The 27,832-nt window shown below is 40.9% G+C and overlaps 2 protein-coding genes across 2 annotated transcripts; both read right to left on the minus strand.

Annotated features, from left to right (window-relative positions):
- Nucleotides 1-1,625: 1,625 nt before the first annotated feature.
- rhoab (ras homolog gene family, member Ab) lies at nt 1,626-13,952 on the minus strand. Its single transcript, XM_053425817.1, has 5 exons — nt 13,795-13,952; nt 7,053-7,210; nt 5,749-5,869; nt 4,598-4,728; nt 1,626-4,269 (listed from the first exon to the last, which is right to left on the minus strand). Exons 2-5 carry the CDS (start codon nt 7,206-7,208, stop codon nt 4,096-4,098), a joined length of 582 nt encoding a protein of 193 aa, XP_053281792.1. The 5' UTR covers nt 7,209-7,210; nt 13,795-13,952; the 3' UTR covers nt 1,626-4,095.
- A 1,914-nt stretch (nt 13,953-15,866) lies between these two features.
- Nucleotides 15,867-26,211, minus strand: tmem115 (transmembrane protein 115). Its single transcript, XM_053425816.1, has 3 exons — nt 24,713-26,211; nt 22,676-23,040; nt 15,867-20,294 (listed from the first exon to the last, which is right to left on the minus strand). Exons 1-3 carry the CDS (start codon nt 25,202-25,204, stop codon nt 19,994-19,996), a joined length of 1,158 nt encoding a protein of 385 aa, XP_053281791.1. The 5' UTR covers nt 25,205-26,211; the 3' UTR covers nt 15,867-19,993.
- Nucleotides 26,212-27,832: the final 1,621 nt, after the last annotated feature.

Raw genomic sequence — 27,832 nt, forward strand, 5'->3', positions numbered from 1 at the left:
AGTGGAGTGTCGCTACTTTCTGCTCCTCATTCCGATGACCAATTCTACTCTGCAGGATTTTAACACGGCTTTGTCTGTACTGAGTGGAGAAGAGTGAGTGAGTGAGATATGATTTATTTTCCTTAAAAGCAAAACTACACAAGCTGCAAAGGAAGAACAACACACAGAAACTGTGTTGGGTTTCCTTCTTGTTTTACTATTGCAATAACATTAATGAAATATTTTGGCTCACTAATACAGAGAAACAGTCAAACAGAGTCGTTAAGTCGGCAAACTGAAAGGGACATCGTGGACATCACAAAAATGGGTGGAGAAATTCACACCTAGAATTTTACCCAAGAATTTATTTGACGTAGTGACGTTTGAAGCACAAGACGCTCCCTCAGACTTCTGATAGACATACAGTTGTCGTCTTACTCACATGTTGTATCACAACAGTTAACAGCAATTAAAATACATATCAGTCAATATACCATTATAAATATATGGAAGAAAATAAAATACAAAGTTAAATCAACCTAGGTTACACCATATACGATTATGTCATACACTCATAGTTGGTATTTCAGTAAATGAAATGAAAAGTCGTAAATGATAATGACTGTCTAATTATCTTTTAGCATAGGGAGTGTCAGGCTAACGCCATAGATACAGATGAAAACACGACTCAAAAGCATTTCACGTGGATGTTCAAGTTGTTCCTATGTCTCATGTCACATATGGTTCTACAGTGGAAAAAAACATGTTTAAATGAATTATATTGTTTAAGTTCATATAAATGCAACTTGGATTTTCAGTAAATGCACAGCTAATACAACAAAGTGAATTGCTTCAGATGATATATTTGAGAAAAAACACTTCATAAAGAAGCAGACACTGTGTGGAAGTGAAACTAAGAGAAGTCTGCTGTTGTGCAGCAGAAGGGCAGCAGTCAGTTATAACAATCAGTGGGTGTGGAGGACATTCAGAGTGTCGCTCGGCTCACTCACTCTGCTTTATGATCAGATGAGGCTCTGTGTACGTGGGATCCTCAATTTATCACCAGGCTCTGCTGTGGGACCTTTATTGCTGCGATGAACTGAAGCTCTGCACCAGCGAGACTTAAAACCCTAGAGACGACCCGCCGCACTAATAAATCATTATCTGTATTTATGGCTGTATAGTGTTCAGCAGAACTTATAACCTGCGACCGAGTTGATGGATTGGGATTTGGTGGTGTAGCTTTCAAGGTTTGAGAATACTGATCTAAATGTAGAAGACAAAGATGTTGCCCGACTGAAAATATTACAAATTTATGAAAGTTAATGTGCCATTTTACAATACTGTTTAAAACCAGACACTAAAAATGAACAAAAGGCGGTTTCGCACAGTTGATATGAAAGATGCAAACACAGAAATATGCAAAACAAAGACAGGGGGCAAGTGCATGAATGAAGAGGGAGCTAATTATGACTAAATATTTTGCTTGCATTTTTAAGTGGTGTGGCTCCTTCTCTCTACACCTTTTTTCCCCGCGTGTTCCTTGTGATTAGGTCTGCCCGTCATTCATATCACGTGTATTGATTGAACTTAAGAGCTCTTCCCTACTTCCTCCCTCCCGAGACCATAATGAATAGAAGCTGGTGTTATAGAAAGTAATTTATTACACAAACCAAAGCTAGTTTACAAATACAGTTTCCAGTCCTGTGCATGTGTATAGTCTAGTATGAACAAACCCACATTTCATATTTACAGACTTTTGCATACAGCTTGGTTTTCCTGTTCCTTTTGTGTACATCACTGCTTCAGCATCCGAAATCAGGACTTAAAAATACAATAAAAACTAGAAATAAAAATGATTTGTACATAAAAAGGAGACTAGAGTTGTTTATTTTCCTTTTGTCTTATCAGCCAAGTTCGTATTGAAAACAAATTAACAAAAAAAAGCCAGCACACGTGGTCATAGTGATGCTCTAGACAGGCAGCCGAGGGGCCAGCCTTTCTCCTGACTGCCTAAAAACAGCATTTGGCAGGGATGATTGACGAGTCGTTACACCCATTTGAAAATCATCATAAAAATAAAAAAATTCAGGTAAAGCACAAAAGAAGAAGATTAAACTAAAGCGACAACACATGAGCAGTCCCCTAGTCTTCCACCTCCTATTTTTAAATACTGATAGACGACATATTTATGACTTTTTTTTAAAGCAGAAAACAAAAGTATGAAAACAACGACACACAACTGGGTATCTGGAACAGGCTCCTCCCTGTGGACCAGGAAGAAGAACCGGAGGGTGCAACACTCAGAGGAGAGCCTCAGTCTTGCAGGAAAACACACAGAAAAGTCAGGGAAGGCTGGTGACTCATAAATCCCAAATATAACTGGCCACACTTTCATTTCTAAAACAAAAGACTTAAAAATTAAAATTAAAACATTTAAAGAAATTAAAACCAAGTGTTTTTCCAACACACAGCCGGTGGTTAATTCTCACTCAGCATGTTAGGGATGAAGATTACCTGAATGTTTATCTCCAAATCTGACCATTCTGGGGTTTCCATGCAAAGTAAAAGGTCTTGTCTTTTTTTTAGGTTAAACTGTTGATGCAGATGGTACATGGCAACATTTAACCAACCAAAGACAAACATAAACGATGGATAACATGAGATTATCAGAGCCTGTACATTTGACCTTTTTATACATGCCTACAGACATACAAAAAGTAATCATTTGTCCCAAATAAGGAGATCAGTGGTGTGCATGTAAACACAAAACTCTCCTCTCCTTGTTATTTGTCCTGGTCTGAAACCAGGGGAAGGGGAGCACCAGCAGTCAGCTGTGTGGAACAGGAAGGGATGCGAGTGGAGCAGAGTTTGCTCAGGTTGTACTACGCAGGACAGGAAGATGCCCTTTTCATCCAGTGGGACAAACAATTCAACTGCCACTGATTCAGTCGAGAGAATTGATCAAATGTTAAATCCCCTTCACGTGAGAGCTGATCATCTCCAAATGTAGACGGATCAAACACCATAAAGATTCAGCAGCATGTGGACAGTTCAGTGTCTGTTTATGACACTGAGGGAGTCCCTCTGGTGCTCCTCTGGATACAGGTGGTGAATAGAGCCACTGGATTACAGATCAGCACGTAGCTTTAGTTTAAAGCCCAGGGCTAAGGGCAATTTAATTTGAACTCAAACTGTACACCAACTACAGTTCATCTGCAAATAACAGTATTTACTATCAGGTCATTATAACAAATAATCTGAGTGAGAGCAGGGCTCAATGTGTTTGTCACTGTGAGTCTGTACATATAGGATTAGCCCCTGTCAGGGACTAAATGGAACTGAGCTGGACATGTGAGCATGTGGCTCCACGCCTCTCTGATAATACAACACACAAGACCTGAGCACCTGACAACACATGACCACTGGTTTCATATAGAGCATACAATCCAATCAAGGAAAAATTCTCTAAATGCCCAATTTTAAGCAAATGGCTTTTTTATTCTTGAATTAAACTGCAAGCCATTTAACCTCAATCCTGTTTAATGCACTGTTTATTGGTGAGTTTTTCACTGTTGGAGCTGTTAAAACAACTTTTCCAGATCACTACAGCGCATAATAAAAACTTTGAAAACAAGTCTGCACTGGTTTAGTCTCATCAGGGTCACCCCAAAATACTGAGATTCATTCTTCCCATCTGTCTAAGTCCAGATATTAACACACTGGGATAAATGTCCCACTGAGCGTGGAAAGGACCAGGATCTCTGAAGGTTCTTTATCAGTGTAAGTGGCTTGAGACACATGACAAGGCTGGTGGAAATGTCCCACCTTGATGGTAACCCTACAGGTGAAGAGCCCAATGTTTACAGCGGTATTCATTTCCTGCGCTCCCTCGTTCCTCTTCCTTCCACCCACCCGTCCCGGTCAATCAAAGCTTCCCAAACCAAAGTCCCAGGGTCAATTCAGTCCAACAAACAGCCATTTTACAGCGGTAGTAGTTTACTGCTTTTCCTCCCCTCCCCCCTCCCCCAATCTAGCCTTCCCGCAATCCCTCCCGATGCCCTAGTCCCATTTACAGTAGCCCAGGGTGAAAACAGTCCATATGTGTAAGCCATTTTACAGCAGTACACATTTATTCCTCTGCTTTCCGCGGCGGGCCTGCAGTGCCGCCCTGGTGGCCATCTCGAACACCTCCCGTACGCCGTCCTTGGTCTTGGCCGAGCATTCCATGTAACCGAATGCTGCGATTCGTCCAGCCATGTCTCGGCCCTCCTCTGATTTCACTGGCTCCTATTGGTAGAAGAAACCCCAAGATCACAATTTAGAAACATAACCTAACTCCTTGCGGATCATAAGTAAATATCTAAAATATAAGGCATTGAATATTGCTATAAAAACTTTTATCAAACTAACATGCACTCTTTGGGGTCACAGAACTGTTGTGAATTTTTAAATCCTCCACCTCGTCAAACCCTTCGACATGGGATTAAGTCTTCCTTTGCCCTATTTAATATCAAGAACTCCCATCGGTCAAATAGCTAAAATCATTACAGACCTCTTTCAACTTTAGAGACAAACCTAAACTGTAATTTGGCCCAAGCACAGAGGATTCAGTTACCTGCTTCATCTTGGCCAGCTCTCGACGCGTGTGTTCATCATTACGCAGGTCTTTCTTGTTTCCTACCAGGATGATGGGAACATTGGGGCAGAAGTGTTTGACTTCAGGGGTCCACTTCTCTGGAATGTTTTCTGTGAGGAAAATAACAGCTCAATTAACACTGGCCAGACAGCAATTTCTAATTTTGTGTATATGTAAATGTTATGGGTAACTTTCCTAGACTAAAATGGTGCAAGACCCATTACAAGAGTAGTGAAGAATCTTTACTTGATTTTTTTTAACTTTCCAGCTGGGCAATACGTTTTCTTTCATGAGACAACCGCGGCTAAACTGCCATGTACTCCACTAAGCTGGGTTGAGCTCTGTGAGGAATATTTCACTTTAAGTATACGTCAATACATTAAAACTAAATAAAATGCTTGAAAATTTCCTCTTGCTACAAAACAAAAAACCCGACCGAAACTGACATTGGAATCACTGCATAAAAGGGATTTGATGGCAGAGCAATAATGCTTATCTTTAAATTAATTAACAGCTAAATAGGCTAAAGCAGCATTTTAATTAGCCTGACTTTTACAAAGTAATTTAGAATGAGAATCAATGCAGAGATAATCTGCTTCAGAAAAAGACAAATAAGAGTCTCCCTATCTCTACTGAGCATCAAATGTAAAAAAAAGTATTGCTCAGCAAAAAAGAGCTGCTTCCAACAGAAATGTTATCTCCGAAGAATGGTTATGTAAAACAACTATAAAGGGCAAAATATACAACAGTGGAGCCATGTTTCATTACAACTGTATCTTCCTCTCATTTAACTCTGTTTAATTAATGTGTGGTACTTCAGTTATCTGCAGCTTTTATCACCTCATTTTATGAAAATCCATTTTCATATGATCAGAGAGAAATGGTCAAGAGAAAGGGAGTTGTTCTAGTTTAACATCAGGACAAATGATTTGTGTCAGTGTGTATGAACATGAGCAAGCAGTTCCCCTACAAGTCGTCACAACAGGATGAACACATCATCTACAGGCCCCAGAAATAACACCGTATGAGAAAAAGACGGGGGTTAAGAGGAAGGACGGAGATGCAGTGTTTTATACTGTGCATGAAAATGTGTCTACTTGCTACTCCGTGTATGTGTGGTTTGTGCTCACCCAAGCTGTCAGGGCTGTCTATGGAGAAGCACATGAGAATGACATCAGTGTCTGGGTAGGAAAGAGGTCTCAGCCTGTCATAGTCCTCCTGACCCGCCGTATCCCAGAGAGCCAACTCCACCTGACACAGAGAAAGACAAAAGAGGGACATGGAAATAGTGGAAAGACAAATAAAAAAGGAGAGAAATGATTAATAACAAAGAAACAAAGACCACAAAAGACCTCATCCTGACAAGAAACTGTAGAAAGCACATTTATTTCCTCAGTTTACTAAAAGAAATAAGTGCATTCTAATAGCAAAGATTTTTTAAACATTAAAGTGGTAAAATTTAGATGAAGGACTATCTTTTAATTATTCAGATTTTGAATATCAAGAAAGAATATAAAAATCTGAGTACCGTGTTTAATCTCTGCATTTAGCCTGACAGGTTTTCACCTTAATTTTAAATATCTGGTGTCATCATGCAGTTTGGGCCATGATTCAGACGGTTAACCTTGAGGATTCAATTTAACTACAACCAGTAAATACAGCTATATTTTATTAACTTAAACAAAAGAAATGCTGGGAGTAATTTCACCATCCACTGTTTAATTTTTTCCCCTGTTTTGTAGAGTATACTTTTTAAAGATGCCTGGTATTGTAATCTGATTACAAAAAAGAAATACTGATATTCAGCAGAAGAGATCTTCGTGTATTCTTGATAAATAGTCTTGAATAATAATTACCTCTGCCAAGGGGTTAGTTTTACCCCCCTGTCTATTTGCTAGTATTGTAAGTACGATTTTACAGAAGCAACTGACTGGATTTCCACTAAACTTTTAAGTATAGGACATGGGTCAATAGAGAATCCATTAAATTTTGGGGGACAGATCCAGGACATTGTGGGCAAATTTCAAAATTTTTGGTAATTTTGTCAAGGAAAATTCATGTATCTAGTAGTGAAGGATTTGTATACATGTCTAGAAAACTCAAAATGGTCACCAGACCCTGGTTAATGAGTCAATTAAATATGTTTTAAATAAAACACCTATAAAGAAAGCTAAAAACACCAAGCCATATTTTGACAATTGTGTCAGATATGGAAATGGTGCGCGATTAAGCACCCGGGGAACAAAATTAGCCCCGATACCAACACAAAAACGATTGCAGAGACTAAAAGAGACACGTGTTTTGTGACAAAAGGGAAATGAGAGTAGATAACTCCGTACAGTCAAATGAAAATCTGTTAATTATTTGGATTATAGTTTATTACTTTAAATCACTGTCACCAAACAAAGTTTTTCCCAGGAAAAAGCTGTCTCACCTGTTTGCCGTCCACCTCGATGTCAGCAACGTAGTTCTCGAACACAGTGGGGACATAGACTTCAGGGAACTGGTCCTTGCTGAAGACAATCAAAAGGCAGGTCTTCCCACAAGCTCCATCCCCCACGATCACCAACTTCTTACGAATGGCTGCCATTTCTGATGAGAAAAGCAGAGGAAGTAAAGTTTCTAATCAAGAAGATGCAGAAAAGGCATTATAAAAAACAGCATCGGTCAATCCAAAGAGGCCATATTGATGTTTTGTGACACGCATATCCAGTCATAATCTTTTCCAGTATAATCAATTTAAGGCATTATGAACAAGAAAACTAAAAGCAGAGGCTGTGACATAATAAGGGAACTGACCAGTGAAGCATGGTGCAGGTGATGCAATGCAACACAAGAGGTTCAGAGCCTCTCGAAGTTTGTGAGATGATGAATTGGATATCGATATCCGGATATGTAATTGTCTTTTGGTTGAAATATCGAGGACTTTAAATTAAATTTTTTTTTTCTATGCATAGCGATGCAGACGACTTTGTATCGTTGCAGAGACGGATATAATCAATTCATGTCTTTCGCTTTCTCACTTTACTCTTTAACAATTAACTCTGACACTAACCATTGTTTATTAGGACCAGAACAGTACTGACATTTACTTTGTGTAATTTGATTCCCTATTGTGTTTATGAGGCACGTATTTAAATGTGTTCCCACATAGTTCATTAGTTTCACACAACACGCACAAATCATAAGGTTGGTGAAAATGCACACCTCTAGTAGTCACACACTGATCAAAAAATGATATGTAGTGACCCTACTAGAGTAAGAAACCCTTTGCACCGTTGATGAAAACATTTTTAAATAACGAAGGCCTGCAGAGTGGCCATTTATACTATAAGACTAAGTGACAGGTTTAAAGGATACAGCTAGCTTGATACCAAACAGCCAATACTATATTGACTTATGTAGTACATGTGTGTTTTTATTATAGTTGGTAAAGTGTATGGGAAGGGTGACATGCTGAAATTTGACCCCTCCTAAAATGTCTGTCCATGTGCTCTTGGTTCCTGTCCTTACAGGCGACTGCCTACATGAAATATAAATGGTCATAAGTGTGGCTTAACTTTAAAAAAAGACTGACGACATTGTCTGAAAGACTATACACAATTGAATGTCCTGCCGTCTCCGAGTACGTCATCTTCAGCCAATGAATCAATTGACATTACACTCCTTAAAGTTCACAATTATTGATGTAGCATTAGTTTACAAGTGAGAACATTTCCATCTAGTAATTATCCGAAAAATACGACTATGTGTTTGGTTAATTTAAACACCAGTATTTTCAAGGCAGAATGTTTCATGTTGACTATCTGTTATTACTAATTTACACAGTGGGGTTAAAGACATTGATAATGTCTGATAAGGCTCTGAGATGTGTTGTGTAGTTTTTCTTTTGTTATTTTGCCTGTCTACCACAAGGTGTAACTAGTGCTTCCTGGTGTAACATTAAGCACAGCTACTGCGCATTGGTCCAGTTCAATAAAGCTATTATTGTCATCTAGACATTCGGCCCCTTTTTTTTGCAATTTTGGAATCGAAATGTGGAATGGATAGCGATACCCAATTTAAAACGTTACCTGACTGACAGTTTTGATCTGCAGCAGCTTTCAAAGAGTAGCCACAGAGGGGTTAGGCCGGTTACATTTTCTGTGTCCCTTTTATCACGTTAAGTAGAGATCTGGGTTATCTGGCCTTGTTTTGAGGTTCTGTTTAACTAAACTGAAATCATTTGATAGCATACTACTGTAAAAACAAATACTGTTCTGATAAAAGTTCTACATCTTCCAAATGTCTTGCACTTGATTGTCTCCGGCACAAACCGGTCTGTCCTCCTTCCGCTTTAGTTTTTTTTGGTCATTTTATTTCTGTCCATACAGCAGTGTGTCGCTGACATTTTCAGCCACTATAAACAGTGCGCTGCCTACGCCTTCAGCTTCCAGCTGCAGCACATTTCTGATCAAATGTCCGCCTTTTCTATCTCACAGCAAATGCAGACACTTTTTTCAGTTATGTTTCCATATAATACATCTGCAATGGTCTACTGGGCACAGTAGTTACATTCACTTGCCATGTTGAGTATATTTATTCACAGACAAAAGTACCCTGCCGATTCCTGCTCCCTAAGAAAAGTCTTTCAATCTCAGTCTTTTATTGTCCTCTAGCTCCATTAGTTCCTGGCCCTGAAATGCACCACGGCACTGCTAGCATCCTATAAATGGTAAAGGAATAGGCTAAGTAGGACAGCAGTGTCAAAAAAGATTAAACCTTTCCTGCTATGACTGGAGGAAAAAAAAGAAGACAAAAATGGGGGCAGCTTTAGTCTGGAGCTGGATGTATATTTTCAACATGTCGTCAGAAGGTATAGTGGCAATCTAAAGACGCACCTTTGTTTCAACTAATGCAGCCAAGGTGCCTGTAGGCAAGTCATTAGCGTCGCTAATTGCAGCATACAAGAGTCATGGGACTGGTAGTAATACATAGCAGAGGGCTGTCCCTGGAAGTCAATGATTTCAATCCAAGCTAGGGCTGCACCTATCGATGATTTTCTATCTATATTTTATTTCACTATTAATATAAGAGTGAATTCAAAAATAAAATAGAAAACTATATAATAATTTATATTTGTTTAATCATCTTGGCTTAAATACAAACAAAGCTGACAAAAAATAAAGTATGCACTGAGGGGCATTAAATCCCAGTCTGAACTGCTAATCTTCCTTTTACAGTCCCAAATCTCTCCCAGATAAATAGCTAACAAAAGGAATATACCAATCCAAAATAAAGAGCTTTTGAAAAAACACCTTTCCTCTCTGTTCCCAATATCTCTTGTTCAGTTGCTTTTCAGGTGAGTCCATGCTTTGACTGTGTGCATCCACCTTCCTTACGACAGGCTTCGCAAGTCGACGCATTTACTTAGTTGATGACGTTGATTACGTCAACGCATCGCCCCATCCCTAATCCCAGCACAGACTCTGATAAAAATGTAGAATGATGTTGGGATAATAGTGATCAACAAGTAGTGGGTTTATTACTTTGGAGAAAGTTAACTGAGCTAGGATAAAATCAGTGACCTATTGCACCCGAGTAGCCAGCCCACTACAAATAAATGTGTAACAAGAAAACGGAAACAGTGCTCACTAGGAGCTATTCAACCTGATCAGCTGTACAAAAGGATACGCTAGATTTTTTCATACGAGCACTAACTAAATATAATACCAAAAAAATGTCTCCTCAAAAATAAAATGCAATTGACAGAAAAGCTGGTTATGCAAACTAAGTTTGTGGCTACAGTAAAGACAGAGAGAGATGTACTCCCCTGATTATAATCCTATAAGATAAGGACCAGGCTGAAAGTGGAAATATTTGCTCTCATCTGCATGTTGAGTAGCGCGAGATAAAATAAAAAGGAGACGGGTATGACGAAACACTGAGATCGACCCAACATGATCAAATCAATTAGGCTAGCCCAACACAAGTATTATTATTTTTTCACATTACACATTGATGCTTGCAAATCTGACAATTCTTGCTATCATGTACAGTAATGATGCCAAGAACAATCACCATTGTCATTAATGTATTCCATATGTGGCAGAAAAACATAAGACATGAGAAACTCATGCAGGTTAAACCGGACAAACCAGACACCTTTAACGCTGATGAACTCTGAAAGACTCTACAGACAGCCTCGAAAACACTCGCTAGCCTAGCAACATAAAGAATAAAAAGAACCCGCAGTGCAACAACACCATGTAAAAGCCCATGGTTACGCTACTAGTCTCCATTCAAAAAGACAAGTTGTAAAAAATGAACGTATAATCATTCAGCCTTGAAAAATAACTTGAGTCCTCATCAAATTTTCAAAGAAGGTCATTGTCAGGACCAATGCAGGCCTGCGATTCAAACCCACTCACGTGATCAAATAAAGCCTGAAACATGCTTCTGCGTTTTCACGGGCCCGTAAGCGCAAGAGCCCTTCCGGGTCCCTTACGTGCTTATGTATCCCTTCTTACGTGCTGACGGGCGTCGCCCCACTTTTCTAAAATTTACGGCAAAGCTCCGCAAGCTCACTCAGCCCGCAAGGTTGTGAATGGTCTGCTCTACATCCCTTCTGGAGCTGGGTTCATGCCCCATAATACAGGCAGAAACAACGGGAGATTTAGAAGAATGAATATGGACCAAATAGAAGAACGTTTGGCAGAAGAGATCCGAAGGTATGTCCACTTGTATAACCCGTCACTGACTGGCGTATTTGTCCGCCTGAAAAAGGCTACAAGGAGCCGCAGTAGCTATGTAAATAAACAATCGATGAAGAAGAAAGAAGGCGTCTCTCAGGTCGTCTTCGACAAAAAGCATTACTCCGCCTAGTGTTCTGGCGCGGAATTGCTTTGTAAGAAGCTGGGGTTGGGGAAGCATGAATGAAAACGAGTCTTGCGCCACAGCGGCGTGAAAAGACGCAGACGCAGAAGCATGTTTCAGGCTTAAGTGTTAAACGAAACACTTTTCATCCAGCAATATTTCCTTATATGACACAGCTTTAACTGCATATTAAAACAGTTACTGTGTGCCTCATGATTCATGAGCCTGTCTTTTAGAAAACCCAGCACAGACAGCAGTTGCATCTAAAGCATGCGTGTTTGTATGCCAGGAAACACCCCACACAGTCTTCAGGGTGGAAAATTAGCCCCTGCTTAATGATGCTTAACAGACTGTCAATCAATTCATATTTTAATTTCTGACAGAAACACAGCCGGTGCTTTTTCTTCTGCCATCTGACATGCAGTTTCTGTAGGTGGGTCCATTACAGTTGGAACAGAAAATAAACACAAGAATGTGTCCCACCTACATGTTATAGATGGCAAAGAAGAATACAGCCTGGATCTTGAATTAATGCGTCAACCAGTCTATTCAAACCATGTGTATATAATAATATCTAAATTTGAAGTCTCAACAACAGATATCAAATAGGTGTTCCCTATCAATTATGTTTTGAATCTCCAAACCTTAGATTTAGGTAGCTTAATTGGATGTCATATTAAGACTATGATGTGCCGCTTCCTTTATTAAAAACTGAATCTCTTTAGCACGAACTTAAAGAAACAGCAAGCAGTCAAATCTAATCAGCCAATGACATACACATATATACTGGGAATAACCCTGTTTGCATTAGGAGTTTTGGGGCCAAATTGAGTATTGGCTGAAATTAGATTCTGATCAGCCAGAAATTGTCCTTCACCAGAGTGGAGCAGAGGATACATTTTATTGAACGGCTTCAAGGGTGACAGTGTGTACAACCTGCAATAAAAAAAACTGCACATCTTCTCCTGCCGAGGGTGCGGCAAGTCAAGAATTCAGTGCTATTCCAGAGGCTGTTTTGACATCAGCAAGAACAAAATAAGTAGAATTCATTATAAATGTTTCATTGAGCACCAGACCCAAATAATTACATCTGAAACGACAGGCACTTGTGGCGGTCATATCTGGACACGTATTGACTGAGAATATATGGATGAACAGTAGTCTTGAAGCAACAATTACAAATTTCAGAATCAGAATTCTTTTTATTGCCATGTATATGTGCACATACAGGAAATTGCCTTGGTGTAGTGTGGTTTCTGCAGCAATAATCAACATTATTACTTTTCCCTCCAAAGCCATGCTACATACACTAAGTTGGTCTATGCATCTTTGGTCAATGCAGTTATAGATATATCACACTCAAACCATACGTGGTCAGATACTATGCACTTAAATGGCAGGTTAGAAAACAGAGGCTTTGCGTGGTCCATAAGACATCACATCCAACATATAGAAGAAGTTGTGTGTCTTGCCCCAGAGAGCTCACAGTGTTCATACATTGTTTTTAAAACAGCCAGCCACTGGGTGGGTCACTAGAAAGATGGCGTCATCACACAGGCAACAGATGGCCAGTGTGTCCGCAGTGGAAGAATGGGTGGGTGGCCCCGATCCAAACCAAACTGCAGAGCGAGACCCGCACATATATGACTTCTAAGTGGTGAGAATGTTTGTTGAAACAAAAACCTCAAGTTAGAAAAGAAAATAACTCGAACCCTTTGCGAAGTGGAGACGGTGAGCTCTACATTGACACGTTTTACTACGTACAAACAGGACGGATTTGCGTTGATTCAAACTACACGTGTGGTTTATATGATCTTGATCTGTGAACATGCTTTAACATGAAAATATAATAACAAATCTACCAGCAGCAGCAGTTTCTGTGTAACGCTGAGTAGGAAGCCGCCTGGTCAGTCCAAGTCAGGAAAAGAGCCTCATTGTTTGGCTGCGGCTGACTCGTCACCTAGGCCAGTCTTTGCGGTCCACTTTACAAGCGATGTGGAAGTTAGCACAGTTCACCAAGAGTACTCGCTAATGTCTGAACGCGGTCTTTCGGCCACTAGAGTCCCTGCACTCCGCAGAAAGCGGGTTTCACGCCCGCACAAGTGCAAAAAGTGCGGAAGCCGCCCTGAGACCGAGGTCGGCCGGAGGAAAAGCTAATTTGGCTACCGTTAGCTAACGCCGCTAGCTGTTAGCTTCTAGCTAGCCCTGCCTTTATAAGCTGCGTACAACTTGAAATAAACTAAAGCGTTGTGGTTCTGAAGTGAAACGTGGCGAGAAAGGTGCCGCTTCGGGCTGGTCTGGGGTCGAGGAAAGTAGTTTACCTGTAGTTTCTGTGGCGCGCAGTTGGATTTTCTCAGCGTTTCCCGGAGCAGAGCTGGTTTCACCGACCAGTCAAGTCGCTCGCTGCTTCCTCCCAGGCTCTCACAATGAATTAGTTCACGTGAGCGCGCAGCCCGGGTTTGTAGTTTTGGCTGGGGGGGAGGGGTGGCGGGCACGAGCGCGAGAGCCACACCTGCGCGGGCACGACGCCCCGGCGCTCTGAGCCGAGGCAGAGTCAGTCACGCGCTGAAATGTGTGATTATGTGGAGCCACGAACACCGTCTATTTCCAGGGCGGACATTTCCATCACAGTGTTGTCAAATGCAGCTGATTCTGCTTTTAACCTGGGAACACTGAGCATGGTCAGGTCCCAGGCTCATGTGTTATTATTACAGGTGAGCTAATGATTCTATACGGAAATAATCTAGTGAGGAGGTTTACTTCTATCCATCTATAATGTAACTGGGTCTCGTGGCATACTTTGAATGGCTTCTGTGCTGGTCCCATGTTGAATACGTGATGGGGGAAGACCTACATTTAAGCAAGTTATGTTACTCCCCCAATCACAGTCAATGGAGCTCATTGCAGAAACTGCAGAAAACTGCAGCTGTAACTTTCTTTCTCTGTGGACGCAGCTGCCTGGGTTCCTGCAGTTAAAGCCTGGAGTTAGGACGCTCCCTGGCGGTAACATGAGGTAGCTACTTATATTTACAGACGCAGGAGACAGATCAGTGTTAGGACTCAATCATGGACACCTCTGCTCTGTCCCATTCCTATCCCTTGGCCCTACCCCTGGAAAAGAAGTGTCCTTTGATTGGAATGCCCCCCTCCAAACGGAACAACAAGGGGGAGGGCTAGACAATCTTCCCCTGGAAATTGGGACCCCAACATCATAACACTGAAAAGCAATATCAACTAACATTATTATTTTAACAACCGTTATTAACCAACATTATAACAGTGACACACCTGACAACTTTTCCTGAAATGCTTGTCACAATGATTCAATTATTTTTTCATTTGCTAATGGATTAAAATAAGATAAAAACAATTTATTTTGTTATTTTGCAAGTTTTCATACTTACATTTAGGAGCATTTTACCCGCCGCAGTTGCCATCTTGATTAGCTTCGTCCGTTCGTAAACCATTCTGGAGTTTCAGTCTACCCCTACATTTTTAGGGGGTCCTAAATACACTACAGTTGAAGGGGTGTTTGAAGGGATAGATGGCCACTACCCCTACATCACATAGAGAATTAGGACGACACAACCCCTTCATGGCCACACACAAAACAAAGGGATAGGGCCAATCGGGAGGGCTTGAGGGGCGAATTGGGACAGGGCCTTTGTGTTCCATTGTTTTATTCTCATAAGAAAGCAATGTGGAACATTGATGTGAAAAGTGCTGTATAAATCAAGCTTATGGTTATTATGAACATGTCTTTGGACTGTCAGAGCCAGAGACCCTGAAGAAAATGCAAACAGGGAGAACATGCAAACACCAAACTTTCTTGTGAAGTGCTTAACAATGCATCACAGTTCCGCCTCAGGGCATAAGTCAATTGGATAAATGGTCCCTGTTGTAAATGGTCCCTGTGTTTTTTATTGTGAGCATAGCATAGCTTCATTTATAGTTTTATGAATACAAATTTTCCAAGGATGAGACGCTGATCTTAACAACTTATTTTGTGATATAGCATCATGCAGTTGAAGTCCCTGGTGTAACAAACTAAGGTTAAGAAATTACTATATCCTCTTATTAACCCTGAAATATCTACTAATCCCAAATACATAGAAAACACCAGGAACATGCAGATAAATCCATTTGCCCAAGTTGATTTAAATAACCACTCAATTAGATGAGTCAGTAATCACATTTGACAAATACACAGGCTGAGGTAGTGCACAAAGTTTTTCTTTTATAAATAATTCAGTAGTATTAATGGTTGGTGTTGTAATTTGATAGGTCTGCCTTTAACCACCACTCCCCCACCTCAGTCATGACAGTAAAAATCCCAAAGAGAAGAGCAGTACATGTAAATACCACAACAGTGATGCAGGAGAGATCCACACCATTTCTTTCGTCATACAATCGTCTTTTATTTCATACAGAGATAAAGAAATATATCTTAAAACTAAAACCATAAGAGTCTGTGGAATAGCCACAGTACAGAGAAAGATCAAAACGGTCATTAGTGTGAACAAAATCTGTTTGGTGCAAAAGTAGGGACATGAGGAAAATGTAAAAGGTCTGAAAAATATTTTTTAAAAAAAGAAAAATGTTTCCAATGTCCACTTTGGCCAACAGGAAAAGAAATCAGAAGGTTTTCATCTGTGATCTATTTTTCACCAGGGGGGGCAGGAGAACAGCTTTCATCTACAGAGCATGACGCTGGTGTTACCCCACAGCCGCTATTTTACCGAATAGACATGAAAAAAAAATGGAATAATGATCTGCATTTAACACATGATACCAACGCACATGGGAAAAACACAGTATATGTCACTAAATTGCAATGATAGCATTTAGGCTCATGCTCATTGGCCACTGCAGTGTAATAAGCACTGCTTGAAAACATCACTGACATCATACTTTGTCTACACCAAGCGTACAGTGGCATTACTCATCAGAAGTGTTCTGATACCAATAATAGCATGGGAAATGCCTCCGGGGCTGACGGAAATGTTGATACTACGTCTTTAAAGTATATTAGTTTCGATCAGATAAAACTGCAATTTTCCTATCTAGATAATAACTTCTTCTTTCCTGTTCTGCCACTGGCAAGTACTGTTTTTAGAGCAGTGGAGAGGAAGCGATTTCCGGTAGCTTTAGTCAGAGCTAAATAAAACGTAAATTTTTATAATATTCTCCCAGGTTCAGCGGCGACGTGTACTGAGTTTCAATCTTTTTAAAAGGAGGTAACCGTTTTATTTTCCTAAAATTATTTATTTTTGTTTCTTTTCATTTTTGACTGTCAAACTGTATAACAAAGAAGTTCTACGACATTCTCGCATGTATTCATTTTCAATGGGTTCAACCTGAGCCACGCCATACATACAACACTAATAATCCCTTCCATACAGTGTCGGTAGCATACAGCTGTCAAAATATGTTAGAGAAATTATTATTTTGCGCTGGTATCAGAACATCTCAATTGTTTAAATGTGATTGCATTCTCAACTTTTCATGGCGTTCAGAGACAGAACAAACAATAATACAAAGAAAAAAAAACTGAAGATGACAGAACAAGAACTGATCGGGGGATTTGGCTGAATGTCAGATTAGCCAGACTCGATCTGAAACCTCAAACTACAACATTATTCTTCGCAGATCAAATTACAACACTTGACCATGTTGCAACTCCATGTTTGAATGGGTTTTGCTGCATTGTTGATGTTTATCATGTGGTGTGAGAGTTCTTCCAGCATCTGAGCTCCAAAAAACATCACCAACATCAACTTCTTGAGACTGTACTGTTGCTTTTAGCAGTTACTGTATGTAGAGGGCTGTGCGGAAAAAGATTTCAGATGTATGACTGTAGCCAAACTTTCTGCACATTAAAGCTGGATCTAGTCTGAAAACACGTCCATTCATCAATACAAAAACTCAGTCATATTAACTGGCCCCACTCATCCAAAGCAAACCTCCACTAGTAGGAGCACAGTGAAATAAGCAGAGGAAACAAGGAGAAACACAGGACAGAACACAGAGAGTTTCATCCCTCCAATATGGCTTATCACTTCCAAACAATAACATGTTCCAATCAGGTGAAAAGCAACGCTTTCTCATTGCTTGGACTCCAAGACTCAAAACTCTTCACATTTAATCTGAATTTGCAGTAGTCGAAAATTTTAATCCGGGAACATGCTCCCAGAATGGAAATAAACCTTGACCTTGTCAAGTGTAAACTGTCATTTCGTTTTTCGCGAAGCACAGACTACTACTGCTGAAAGGACGGGAGGAGAAGATTAGGGTTTGCTCATGTATTCAATTTTCCTGCTGGTTAATAAAGGAGGGCATGACGATCATAAATAACCACAAATAACCAGCTGTGTCTTTTATTTGATTTGGTGGATTTCGGTTGTCAATATTTATGCTCTTTAAATTGATGGGAAATAAAGTGATCAGTAAGGCAAACTGAGGTTTATTCTCCACAAAACAAATATTAAATAGAAAAATAACCACTATACATTTGACATGTAACAGTATGTTTGTTATTCCTAAATTGCAAATAGCTTTTCTGGCTTGCTAAGAGAGTAAAATGTCAAAACCAAACAGTGGTGACATGAATCTGCATTTTTTGTCTCTGAATTTTAATAGGCATCAACCTAACCATAAAGAAAAACTGCAGAATACATTTCTGAGCTTGTTTTCCTTGAAAGACCATCAAGAATTTCAGTAGCGTTTAAAAATGTTCACGTTCAGAACCATGAAATATACGCAGCAGAAGTTCATATTCACTTTCCTAACAACTCGGGAATCCTCAATAAAATCAGAGACATTTTCAACCCTGTGATCACAACACTTCAGTGTCCGACCAGCAGGATTGCGACGTGAACAAATATTTATTGGCTGCAGCTGACTTTAATCAACAAGGTCATAAGGGAAATTGGAATTTCAAAAATTTGATTTGTTACTATAATATAACTGGACATGTGCAGTGATTAATTTATACAAATGTGTCACTGACCTTGTTTGTTTGGAATTCATGAAACATTTTAGATTAACCAATTAAGCTGCCCCTCAACCTCCATAGTGAATTATTCATCACTGCCTTCAGTGTAGCTCTGTCTTTTAAGAAATGAGAGATGTATAAGCGGATAGGATATGACTGAGAGACCTGTACCAGACAGACTACTGATCAACACAGGCATCTTCGGTCTTTAAAGTAATTAATCCTCGTGAGTCAATGTCTTACACATCACAGATACAAACTCTGAATCTGCAACCCACTGATCATTGTGACATAAAAATACCAGCACACTGTGGATACAGGCTGTTATCTAATCTTCTCATGATCACTCCTCTGCATTTGAAAAGGAGCCAACACAACCATGACACACTGTACACTTCTCTGTATCATATTCACTCAGACGGCTAAAGAGTTGGGATGAGGAAGAGTAAAGCGGTGCAGGATGGTGCTCCAGGATTAGGCCTGAAATTAACTTAAACATATAATGTCATAAAACAAGAAGAATCAAAATCATCACCACCGTCTCTCTGTGAGAGTAACACCATTTGCATGTCTTGTTAATGCACAGATACAAAGTTAGAATTTTCTTTTGGATTTTGTGAAGAAAAAAGCAAAGATAAAAATACCAAATTGATTTCCACTGACCACCAATCTGGGCAATAAGAAAAACAAAAGAAAACTGATCCAGAGTCCATTTTTCAGCCTGCTGTTCCAGAGAGACACCAGGCGGCAAATGAACCTGGTTTGAAAAATTCTTTCCCCTGGCACTTTGTATCAAAGTTCATCAGCAGGTCAGACCTGCAGCAGCTTCTTTCCTCTGGTACAGCAGCTGGTGCTGAACAAGCACATGCTTTTCCCACTTTCCCCTCTGTTACACATCTGGTTACATATTTGGAACCAAACAACCAAACACTAACGTCTCGTGCAGCCATTTTTTAGCACTTATCACACCAGTGCGTGAAAAGGGTTGGCAGAGTTTAGAATCAAAAATTCGGCACAAGTCTCTGTCACTGACGACTTTCATGTAGCAGGCAATCAGAGAACAATTATGGCTGCTCTCAAAATGACTTACAAAAAGAATATTGTACAAACATTTTGTTATTTATTTAGGACCCAAGACAAAGAGACACATAGAGTTTACAGCAGACAGAGCTCTGCTGTTCGGATAAAGTCCAGACAAGACAGAATTTCTGGATGAAGCAGAAAGGATGAGAAGAATAAAGAGTCCAATTTGCCCAAATACACTGAGTGTTAACAACCAAACGTCTCAACTGAAAGCACTGCACAGTTACCACCTCTTTGGGCTTCACAATGACATTGACAGTGTGTGTGTTAGCGCACGGTCGTCAAAGATGTCGTGTGTTTGTTTGTGTGTGTGTGTGTGTGAGGGTGTATGCCTAATCACTGTCACCGAATATATCAGTATACTAGCCAGAGACAGTGAATGCTAGTACCTGCTAGTCACACAGAACACAGCGTGCGGATCCGTAAAACGTACGTTCCATTTGTTACGATCTAGAAGGTGCATCCTCGAAGCTGATAATGCTGGACTCCGGGTGTTGTGTGCCGCCTGTGGATGCTGCTCCGCCGCTCTGCGACATTGTGGATGACAAGGTGGAGGCGCCGATGGGTCCCCCTGCTGGTCTCAGTGTGGAGGAGGATGAGGTGTCTCTCCCACCTGGGAGGAGGGGATGTGTGTCAGTTCTGACTTCGTCCTCATCATCATCTTCCTCGTCGTCCATGCTCGGCCAGGCAGACTGGTCCTCCACACGCTTTAGGCGCTCGTTCAGAGCTTTGAGGGCCAGTTGTCTGGGAGGAAAACGGAGAGACAAAAGTTGTCATTAGAACCAAAGGGAGCACAGCTGTGTAACAGAGGACACGTCTGTGATTGTTTCAATGCTCAATGTAGATGTAATCTAATGATTCCATTACAACCTTATGATTCAATGAATGTGGGAAACTTAAAGTGTGTCCTCTAAATCGAGACATATGGAGAATAGGGTTTCCACTTTAGCTATTCAAGCATATACGGATTATATAACTTGTCCACTGGTCACACCTGCTGTCTCATTTTTTTTATCAGATCAAACTAACATTATGTGTTTACCCCATATTCACAAATAACAAGTTGTCTCATAGGGCTTAACAAGGTGTGACATCCTCTGTCCTTAACCTTAAACAAGAGTAGGGAAAAGCAACCCAAAAAACTATTGACAGGGGTTAATAGGATTAAAAACGATGAGAAAAACAGTGTAGGTGAGAGAAACACTCATTCCCTGCTTAGTTAAGTGTCTCAGATAATAAAAACGGTCTAAAAAATTTGTGAATTCAAATAGTTAGTTTAAAAAAAAAAAATTTTTTTAAATCCAGGCGAATAATACACTTTATGCTGCTACTGTCTTTTAGTATTAGTAATCAAGAGGAAGAACAGTTATCGAATGAATGACATCATTTGGGGAATAAAACATGTAATTTGTTGATTGAATGTCCTACTTATCCTGGAGAAGTATCAATTACTTTTCAAGTAATGGCCATGAGGTTAATTTCCTTTTCAACAGACGGCAACCTCTAATCAAAATCAAACATTCGAGTGGGGCCTTAAAACAATTAACATGGTGGCCGTGTGTAATGTGCGTCATTCGGGAGGAAGAAGACACTGAGATGAGAAACGCACAGACTGAAACATAATGAAACTCAGGCAGTTAATACAAAATGTGACCATACTCATTCAATGTCACATTTACAGCTGTTTCCCTGTAACTGAGAAGTTTCAAAATGATGAACATATGCATCTATGTGAGTATTTACCAAAGATCTCCTGAATGTTGGAAAGGAAACTATATTCCTCTTTATAAGTTTCCCATAAAAAAAAGGTAAAAAAGACCCCTTGAAAAATGACAGGCTCACATTTCTGTTTACGTGTGAGCAGGGAAATCTATCTGTGACTGAATCTCTGTGACAGCTTGGAGGTGTGAGTGTCAGACATTTGAACAGGAGGAAAATCAACCCCGACAGCTTGAAAGTAGGAGTTAGTGTGAGAGTGTGTGAAAAATATGGAGCCATGGTATGAATATCTGTGAAGTGTTTGAGGACTATGGCTAAAAGAGAGCAGAGGCTCAGCAGACCATACCTGAGTAAACAAAGCTATAAAAGCGACAACACTGTGTCTGTCTCCTATTTAACTGGTGTATTTAATGTGAGGGTGTGTGAGGCAGAGTGGTTAGCACCGTCGCCTCACAAGCAAAGAAGTTCTGGGTTGGAATCTGTCACTCACTGCTGTGCTAGGGCAACACATCGCTGATTGTGTAATACCTTCATCACTGTGACATATTACCTGATTATAAAAAATATAACTTAATTGTTCTGAAGAAGTGCCTTTATACAGCATATCTTGTAGCAGATTCAAAAGTAAAACATATCCCTTTATTGGCCGCTGCTTTCATGCAAGATGTGTGGTAAAAGGGGAGCAGCGGAACTGAGTTTGGCTGCTGAGGTCGCATTTTTCTGTCTGAATCCAGCCACGCCTGTGTGAAAAGTAACCATGCCCGCCCTGAGTCTGACAGGTATTCTGTGTTAAATGTTTTCAAGCTCTATGCCATTTAGGTAAGCTGAGCTGTGTTTGTGTTTCCCATGATTACAAATATGTACAGTGTAAATATCCAGTAGACTGCCAAGCCAACGTCATTTAAAAATCATTGTCTGAATCCAGCCCAGGTCCTGATGGGCTCGGTTCAGCTATCCACGTTCTATAATGCAACTTCTCGTAATAGCAAAAGGTGGAAACACAAGTTTGCATGCTCTTCTGGTGCTTTGGATTTCTTCCAACTGACGGCTACATTTGACAAATTGTCCAGTGTGTATTCTGCCCATTGCCTGAAAAGATAGTGTAGCTTTTGGATGGACTTATACCTATTCTTTCATTGAATGGCAATCATGTAAGACTATGACAGGCTTCTTCTTTGCACAAATTAAAAGCAGTGTGACCAACTACAGCTAAAAAATAAATGTGGAGGAAAAATCCTGCAAAACACCATCTGGTAGACAGTTACTGGAGGAGCCTCCCTAACACTCTAATCAGGTAGTTAATAACAAGGTTCACCAAGATATCAGACAGAAGTTCTCTTCAGATCAGTCTAAGCATATACGCATGCAGATAAAAACTTATGAGTCTTCTTTCTACTCAGACTCACCTCCTCCTCTCTGCATCCTGTGGGTCTGTCCCTGGCAGGCTGATAGTGATGGAGGACGGTGCCCCCACGTCGTATCTCTTCACCATCTTCCTGCACACCTTTATCTTGACAAGAACAGAGTGAATCAGCCCCGCCAGCAGCCCCACGACAGGCTGCACAGCCTCAGGGAAGAAACTTGCAAAGGCGAAGTGGTCTGACATGTCCCCGCGTCCCCGGCTGTGCCTCTGGTAGAAGCGCAGGTAGACCCAACCGGACAGTGCGCCGTAGCTGTACGCAGCCAGTGGGGCAGAGTTGTCGAGCAGCCCAGACAGGCGCAGTAAGGCCAGGAGCAGGAGGACCAAAGCTGGTGCTGCTTTAAGTCTCACCTGTGACAAGAGCAGAAGAGAAAAATGATCAGGCATAGTGGTAGCTACTAGTTTGTCTACAGACTGCCAGTTCCCTCAATTCACCCAAGTCTACAAGATTCAGGAATGGGAACACCGAACAATGGCTGACTGCCCGCCAGGGTGGCAGGACGGAGTCAATGTCAACATCTACAAGCATTTTGATGAACATTCCCTGATCTGATTAACTGAGATGAGGGCGAATGAGTGAAGTGACCAAATTTGATTCAAACTTATACGAAGCACAAAATGCTTAGTTAATAATAGTTAAATCCAAGTTAATTAACAACAATATAACAACAATATTAGCAATTACATTTAAATCCTTCGCTGTAAATCATAATCCACATAAAATACTGACACGTTTCTATACAGAGGCACAGCAGCAGATATAAATGTGCTTGCCGTTTTTATTTGTCCTTAAAAGTGGGATCTTCAACTGACTTGTCATTCCTAAGGCTGTGGTAGTAGTATACTACTGTTACCATAATGCTTGAAGAGACTTTATCAGCTCTGGGATCATCATCAGCTTATAATTCAAGGACAACTTAACATGTCTGAACAAGAGAAGGGGTGAACAAACTTAAAAAAATGCCAAAATTATCCTTTAATTTTCGTTAAATTTTTTTATGTTAAAAGTAACACTGACCTAACATGTAACAAATGTTGATTCTGTATGTTTGCAGCACGGATTCCTTCAGTTCTTTGCATGCCATGAATCTTACTTTACTTAATCTTATAATGTGTGTGTGTTATTATTTACATTCATTAATGTTAAAAATCGAATGTTACCATCATTACACATGTTATTCGCAACATTAAAATATTAATGTCAAATGGAAGCAGTTAATATTGTAACTATCACACTTAATATATTGTCTTCCAACTGCTTGTGTAATATTACTATTTTGGTCCAATCACAATGGAGTGATCCCGCCTGCAGTAAAGCTTTGGCTAATATAATTAGAAAAAGATGGATAATAACCATGGTATAGCAAAAAAAATAACAGGGACAGTCAGGCAAGCAGAATGGAGACAAACAAAACAAAAACTGTATTGAAGTGTGAATTTGGAGAATCCTTAAACCATTAATGTTCATTGTTATTAAAATATACCTACATTTAATTGAATGAGACTTTGTGCTAAATATCTACTTATTTTGCAAGCTTTTTGTCAGAGATCGCCTTCAGGCAGGAATGGTTTAAGGTGTACAGATGATTTCCCTCATTTTATTTGTACATTGCACTACTACCGAGCCTTAAACTGGATGTGTGGTGTGTGTTTATGTATTAAACCTGACACAGGCACAGATACTTACTTGATTTATGCAGAGTAATATGTTGTATGTACCTATACGGTCTTTACACAGCAAAATATTGTGTACCAATAGGGATTTTATACATTTTCTGATCCAATCTCACAGGTTCAGTTTATATTTTGGACATCACTCGGGGCATCATGCATGTGTGCTGGCTATAGTCAGATCCAGGCTTGTTTATGTACACCCCTCAAGGGCTCATGGTTCGGTTTCCAGCACTGTTTACATTCCTGTTACATTCTCGGTTCAACTGGGGTGTGTGGCTCCTCACAGGAACAAATGTATGGTAATATTTAGATCAGAGCAGAAATGACCTGAGTCGTTTGATGGCCTCACCTGTGGCACTCTGAGCACCGTAGTGTCCCCCATGGTCTGCTTCAACGCCACCAGGACACCTCCAAGGAACGCGGCGGCTCCATGGACCCGCACAGCAAACAGGAAGTCCAGGTCAAAGGTGGCCACATAGGTGAGGAGGTAGGAGAGTCCAGCCAGGAGGCCCGCAGACACATTAACCACTGCAAAAAAGATCAGGAGCTCCAGCGCGCCCCACAGAGGCTCCAGGAGGCGGCCACAGGCCATCACTGTCCCCACATTGGCTGCCACGCCCCAGACGTGCTGCTCCACGACCCCGTGGGTCACCAGTGTCCACACCCAGAAGTTGGGCGGAAAGAGGTAGCCCGGGGTCACCGCCAGCGCGGACGGGGTGTTGACGGCCCATGACAGCAGGTAGAGGAGCACCACCACGGCGCTGATGCTCTTCACCACCACACTGGTGCTGGCCAGAGCAGCCAGGAAGTGCTGCCGTGCCACAGGCAGGTAGCGATTCATCGTGGTCTTGTTGTGAGATGTTGCGGGTCGATTCCCTCTGGTGCAGCAGATGTTGGATGCTGGTGTGAGATTAACAAAGCCGAGCAGAACAGGTGACACCTGGGGATCCTGACAGCAGCAAAACCCACACTTCTCTGGGAGCCGGCATCCGGGACACTGTGCTTCAGCTGTGTCCCAATAATAATCAAATCAGTACACGTCGACTCCTTCTGATCAAACCTCTTCGTCTTCGCATTTAAAACATACGTGTTTTTAACCCTTAACAATATATTTGATGTTCTGTCTCTAACATTCAAAGAAAACAAAGAAACTCGACTGATCCTCACAAGTCCAAGCAGGTAACAAAGTTTGCGCTGCAGCAGATAAGCCTGGAGATGTGACAACCTCAGCGGAGAGACCTTCTGGTCGAGCTGGCGACCTTCAGTCCGAGGACACAGAAGTTCAACAAGTTCACAAATCACAACCAGCGAGCAGACAGGTGAGAAGAGGCCGAGCGTGAAACCCCCCAACTGAAGCAAACACACCTAAGTGGCCACTTCTCCAGAGGAGCTTTGGCTTGTAAACACAGGAGAGCTAATGTTAGCTAGCTGTCAAAGTGACATCGTCTAGTTACGTTGATTTAGATCCACCACCGAGGAGCCTGGGAGCTCACGTCTACGTTAATACAGTAAGATGGAGCAGCTAGCGTCGACTAAAGCAGCCCACGGAGCAACAGCTCCTGGTCCTCCACGTCCTTCTTCGGCCCAGTGACTACCGGGGCTAGCCCGAGGATTTCCCGTAGTTAGCAACAGGCCTCCAAAACAAATGTGAGAGTCGCCTGTGAGGCAGCGTCGGGTCACGTACAGCTCACAGGTTTCCCACAATGCCTCGGTGGCAGTCGTCTATTTCCCTGCTCTTGTGTATTTCCAGAGCAGCTCGTTGGAAAATGTATCTTGTGTTAGCAGGAACTCCTCCTCGGATACTGAGGCTGTCTGCCACCGTCATCAACGAGGAGCGACGTCAGGGCACGTAACGTCCCAACAGCAGAGCATGCCGGGAAACCGAGTTCTTGACTCAGGACGCGTCACATGTAAGGACAGAAATGCTGAGTGGGGTGAAGTGTCTGACTCACAGCTCTTTATGTTCGGGATTTGAAACAAAGATCAATTCTATTCCACTCTCCATGATTTATATACTGTAGTTAGCTATGATATTATATAATATTGTATAGTACAGTGATGTGCAGTGTAATGCAGAATAGTATAGTGTACTATATTGAGTGATATAGTGTAGCCTATAGTGCAAAATAAGATAAGATTATCCTTTATTTGTGCAACTGTGGGGAAGTTTGCAACAATACAGCAGCAAGAAGGCAGTCAAACATAGAAATTAGTAAAGTTATGCATGCAATACTTATAGATGTAAGGAGATATAAGAATATATGAAATATATAAATGGATGGTACATATGTATTGCACGCAACACATTGAATTTCACAGACAGAAATGGATATAATTATATAATTTCTATTATTAGAAATTAATATCTTAATATAGTTAAAAGTGAAACCTGGGTTAAAGAGCAGTCCAGAGAAGGTGTGTGCAGTTCTACTGGGAGCAGAGCTGTTTGTCCAGTGTTACTGCTGCAGGAAGGAACCACCTGCGATACCTCTCCTTCAGACACTTGGAACAGTCTGTCACTGGAGGAGCTGCCCAGTGCTGTGATGTAGTCCTGCAGGGGGTGGGACTGGTTGTCCATAAGAGTTGACAGCGTCCCCATCATCCTCCTCTGTCCCACCACACTGGGTCAAGGGGAAATCCCAGGAGCTGACCCTCCTTACCAGTCCGTCCAGTCTCTTCCTATCAGCAGTTGAAATGCTACTGCCCCAGCAAACCACTCAAAAGAAGACAACAGGGTCATAAACAGAGTATAGCATAGTAAGGTGTAGTATGATATATCTGGCTATATGGTGGCTCTTGATTTTAAGGGCTTATTGGATGTTTTCAAAATGTCCTTACCCAGGAGGCCTTCAGCTCTCAGACCCCATAAGAGAGAGCATTAATTAAAGTAGGTTGTGGAGAGAGGAGGTTACAAACCAGACCCAGAGTTCACCCTCCATCCATCTTACCACTACGCTGTAAGAACATGACAATTAATCATTTGGCAGCAATCAATAACACTGGTCGTATCCATATGACTATGGGTAAATCGACAGAAGACAACATCCAAGTTTAGCTCAACTAGTTTTAGTTGGCAGTCTTTTTTGTTTTATACTGTAATCATCTGGAAAAAAGACATTTCCTTGCAAAAAAATGAATTACTGTCCATGTTCTTCAATTTATCAATGGAAAAATATGTTTTTATGTAAAACACGTGCAGGTATTGTTATCATCTGCATATCATCTGGGCTCTTAAAAATAGATTAACAGAAAAAACCTTTAAAGGTCTGATATTAAGTCTCACATTTCTGTCTTTGTTATGCTTGTCTATTTGGTGAATTATTATTTATCTAAAGGAAAAATAAAATAAACTTCACACTAAAATGGGACACAAATTATAATGGACAGATCATTTGAGTGTTTGAGGGCTTGGGGTATTGTTTTAGAGATTTCGTCTGAATAAAAAACAACAATATAGGTTTGCAAAGGC

This window comes from Pleuronectes platessa, chromosome 6, assembly GCF_947347685.1.
Source record: "Pleuronectes platessa chromosome 6, fPlePla1.1, whole genome shotgun sequence".
Lineage (NCBI taxonomy): Eukaryota > Metazoa > Chordata > Actinopteri > Pleuronectiformes > Pleuronectidae > Pleuronectes > Pleuronectes platessa.

What these genes read in the sequence shown, in the direction of transcription:
- tmem115 (XM_053425816.1), bottom strand. Translation starts at nt 25,204, where the DNA reads ATGAATCGCTACCTGCCTGTGGCACGGCAGCACTTCCTGGCTGCTCTG. An exon ending in CGGTGCTCAGAGTGCCACAG is followed by an intron (nt 23,041 to 24,712) that starts GTGAGGCCATCA and finishes CTCTTGTCACAG; the next exon opens with GTGAGACTTAAAGCAGCACC. An exon ending in CAGGATGCAGAGAGGAGGAG is followed by an intron (nt 20,295 to 22,675) that starts GTGAGTCTGAGT and finishes TTTTCCTCCCAG; the next exon opens with ACAACTGGCCCTCAAAGCTC.
- rhoab (XM_053425817.1), bottom strand. Translation starts at nt 7,208, where the DNA reads ATGGCAGCCATTCGTAAGAAGTTGGTGATCGTGGGGGATGGAGCTTGT. An exon ending in TCGAGGTGGACGGCAAACAG is followed by an intron (nt 5,870 to 7,052) that starts GTGAGACAGCTT and finishes TCTCTGTGTCAG; the next exon opens with GTGGAGTTGGCTCTCTGGGA. An exon ending in AGCTGGCCAAGATGAAGCAG is followed by an intron (nt 4,270 to 4,597) that starts GTAACTGAATCC and finishes TTCTACCAATAG; the next exon opens with GAGCCAGTGAAATCAGAGGA.